General features: G+C 37.8%; 1 protein-coding gene across 1 annotated transcript in view; it reads right to left on the bottom strand.

Moving 5' to 3' along the window:
- LOC103801377 (roundabout homolog 2-like) overlaps positions 1-3,850 on the bottom strand; it is a gene marked incomplete at both ends in the record, with an annotated part of 27,637 nt that overhangs the window by 11,801 nt on the left and 11,986 nt on the right. Inside the window, one exon of the mRNA XM_009073791.1 lies at positions 3,495-3,633. Coding sequence (XP_009072039.1) covers positions 3,495-3,633 — 139 coding nt within the window. The remainder of the gene's footprint in view (positions 1-3,494; positions 3,634-3,850) is intronic.

The following is a 3,850-nucleotide window of genomic DNA, read 5'->3' as shown; positions in this document are numbered from 1 at the left end:
TTTTTTGCTTTTCTTAATTCCTGCCCAGTCACACACAGAGGAGCTCCATGATCTATATCAAAGTCTGAAATCTCAAGTCAGGTCTACAGGATGTTGGACAAGAAACTTTCTTTGACTGCTAGTGAGACTTACGTTTCCTAGACATTCTGAAAACTTTTGCTCTAAGAACCCCTTTAAGGTTTTAATTTCAAAATACAGACTATCACAGCTGGTTTAGATCATCAACTCAAAACAGTTAATTTCAAAATACAGACTATCACAGCTAGTTTAGTTCATCAATTCAAAACAGCTAAAATTTGGAATGAAGTTTTGCACCTAAACTATTGTTCTCAGTTTTAAAGCACAGTTATTCATAAATTTCTGTGTAATTACAGAAAATGCAACAAAACGACCAATTATTTTTTTAATAAATAGTCATGTTTTCAAACAGAATAAATTCTTTAGAAGTTTTTTTTTTTCTCATTTAATCCAATTGTGACTGGAGATGCTTACAGTTCATCAGGGACCTTTATAATTGAAACCCTAACAGCCTGAAATTATTTTCCAATTATTACTCAACACACCAATCGCCGCAGCAATACTGTTTATATCTAGCACTAGAAATTACTGTGATTACTTTTCTCTTTCACATGTGTCACCAAAGAAGCTAAAAGTAAGCAAAATGGAAAAAGAGAAGATAATTCCTGAAAGACTATGGATCTACTATCACCGATTCTAGCATTCACCAGGAGTAAATTACAGAAACAAAATGCATACAAAAATTCAGTTTATCCCACTTTGCTACCACTGAACTAGATACTTTTGAAAGCTGAACTAACAATGAACACATGAAAAAAAATTTTGCAGCAATTGTTGAAACAGGTATCTTCTATAATTGTCTAGTAATCTAGGGATGAAGCCAAAAGGAAATTATTGGAAAAATGAAAACAGACAGATGTGCAAACAACGTTGCTAGTTGTAGAAAGAGGAAATTGAGGGCTTATATTTCAAAACAGACAGATGTGCAAACAACGTTGTTAGCTGTAGAAAGAGGAAATTGAGGGCTTTATATTTTACTATAGGCATTAAAATGCTTAAAATACAGCAGCTCAGAGGCTGGAAACTAATTTTTCTTTTACTTGAAAAAAAAAGTCACCCACTTATCAAGGAGGAAAATCTTAAGACATTCTCTCTTAATTTATAAAATTGCTATATAATAATTTTTCTCTCTTAATTTATAAAATTGCTATATTATAATTTTTCCATCCATCCACCCATCCACCCATCCATCCAGACTATACATCGGTTCCATCCACCCATCCATCCATCCATCCAGACTATACCTCGGCAAATTTCTTTGCTGGTATTAATAAATGCAGAAAAAACAATTGCTTTTGTTTTAGGTGTTCCAAGTTTATCTTCTGCAGCATGAATTGGAAAGTGGATCTTTTTGGACAGTGAAGACTCTGGTCACATATCTTGCTATACAATTAAAACATTTTCGAGAAGAAAACATCCAATGCTGATCATCAGAGGCATGTTGAGGAAGAGCAGTTGAACTCTACTAGATGACCCCAATCCATGTGGCTCAGGTGATGGTAACCTGCTACACAGAGAGGGGCTGTGGTAGTCCTGTACTCCCTAAGGTGGCCTCCAGAGTGAGGTTCTGCAGCCTTGTCTCTTCTTTACCCACCCTTCTGATGTTCTGGGAAGCACACAGAAATGAAGACATACCCTCCCTTTCTGTTTTAAGATGCCAAAACACAATTAATGAAATGTTAAATAGTAGTGTGAAAACACTGCAAAAAAATTGCGAGTAGTTTCTAAGCCTGAAGTTAATTTTTATCAGAATGTATCTCATGAACCTATTTTAGTTATAAGCCCAGTGAAGATTTTTCCTACAATTGCTGTTAAATTTCTTCCTCCTTAGAAATACATTCTGAATGGACAGAAAAAATTATCTCAAAGCACAAAGTACTATGTTTATCACAGTAAGAATCTCTATCTGTTCTTATATAGAAAATTTTTTTCTAGATTATGTATCATTCTATTAGTACATTCCACTGAAGAACTGTAAGACATCTTACAGAGTTGAGGATGTGGAAATTGAAACAGGTAATCTCCAAATTGAGTTTTGGGATTTTCTTATAGGTTTAGAAATTGAGAAAAAAAAAAGACATTACCCCAAGACACAAATATGACTATGTGCTGCAAGACTCTGAGGAATTTTTGCCATTGGTTTTCATGAAAGTGTATGTGATACTGAACACCATATCTAGCAAGTGGTTGAAGACTGCCAAAAAAGAGTCTTACCCTAGTTTTCACCTTGTAGGGTTGAACACATAAAACATGCTGTGCTAAAGGAAGCTGACAGCAATGTCTAAGTTCCTTCAGTTAGGCCCAGTCTAGCAGTGTGCTCACAGCACACTTGATATTCACTGACACAGACTACCCACAAACACCATTGCAGATGCTCTTTTCTTAAAGATCATGATTGGATGAGCAGAAATAACACTGGCAGCCTATGTAAGTCCAGTGTTTAAAGCACTTGTTTGAAGAACAGAAGATTTAGCTCTTTTGTCTGTCAAATTCCATCACCTACATCCCAGGAATAACCAACACTGATGGAAAAATTGAACTACAGCGGGGGAAAACAGAAAGTCACTATTCATATCTTCTCTTGAAATTAAAACTGTCCAAAAATAAATCAGGACTCATAGGCCCAGAAGGATTTGCTGGGTTATGGAGATCTGGGTTCTAAACCCTGCTCCAAGACCTATTGCTGCGTTAAATGTTTTAATGTAATAATGATTCAGCATCAAAATGAGAGTTTCAGAAAATGAGGACCAAATTCTGTTCTGTTAGCTGAGAGAGGCCAAACTAATTTAACTCCCTTTTGCAGGAGAGACTCTCTTCCCCTGCTCACTCTGGAATTTTCTCCATTTGTTCCAGACTAAATGAATCTTTCTTGAACACAAGGGGTCTGCTCCAGATTTCAACCTTGCTTTACGCTTCTGCTAGTCTGGTTTTTCTGTTTCCTCAAGAGGAAGTTTTCTCTCCAAGACTTAATAGATATGAACCAAGGAGCCAGGAAAGCCCACCACAGTGCTCTGCTTCTAATTCACCTTGATAGTGCAACAGAACAGCTCTGCAACCCCCAGCCAAGTTTTCTCCCTTTTGTTATCAGCATATTATTCTGAAGTTTATTATCAGTAATACATTCCTAAAACATCTTTGCTGTCTGCAATAAATTCAGTGAATACCCATGTGCTCACAATACCTATGCATCTCTTTTCTTCTCTCCATAGGAATACATTACCTGGACAATTCACCCAGACTGTGTTTCCCTGCACAGTTGGCTCTGGAACAAGTTTTGTAGTGGCAAAGATCAGACATACGGGAAATAAATTTTGAAAATAATGTCAAAGAACAAATTATAAGGTAGCAGGGTTGGATTCCAGCATTATTCAACAACTGAAATTTGAAAGTGTGGGGAACATGAATGCTGCTCTCACCTTCCTCTCGGTAAGTCTGCATCATCTTTCTTCCACCGGACTGTGGGTGTGGGATCCCCCTGCACCTGGCACCGGAAATCCACGGCCTCCTCCTCCAGTACCACTTGGTTAATTGGTCGCCTGAGAAACGTGGGCCGCTCTTGAAAGAGACATTAAAATTCCTTAGTGAGTTAGAGGGTTGAAATGAACACTTTTTGACTTTTCAGCATCTTTTTGCCTACCCATCCACCAAACAGTAAGAAGGCTGAGCTCCACAAATTCAGACAAGTGGAACTGATGATGTGTATAAAGAGCCAGGAAGAGTGCTGCCAGGCTGGAGAGGCTGGGGGTGCCCCCACCGGCCCCCCAACAAAAGG

This window comes from Acanthisitta chloris, unplaced genomic scaffold, assembly GCF_000695815.1.
Source record: "Acanthisitta chloris isolate BGI_N310 unplaced genomic scaffold, ASM69581v1 scaffold2284, whole genome shotgun sequence".
Classification (NCBI taxonomy): domain Eukaryota; kingdom Metazoa; phylum Chordata; class Aves; order Passeriformes; family Acanthisittidae; genus Acanthisitta; species Acanthisitta chloris.
The sequence above is the reverse complement of the archived record's forward strand: the minus strand, read 5'-3'. Positions and strand labels throughout refer to the sequence as shown.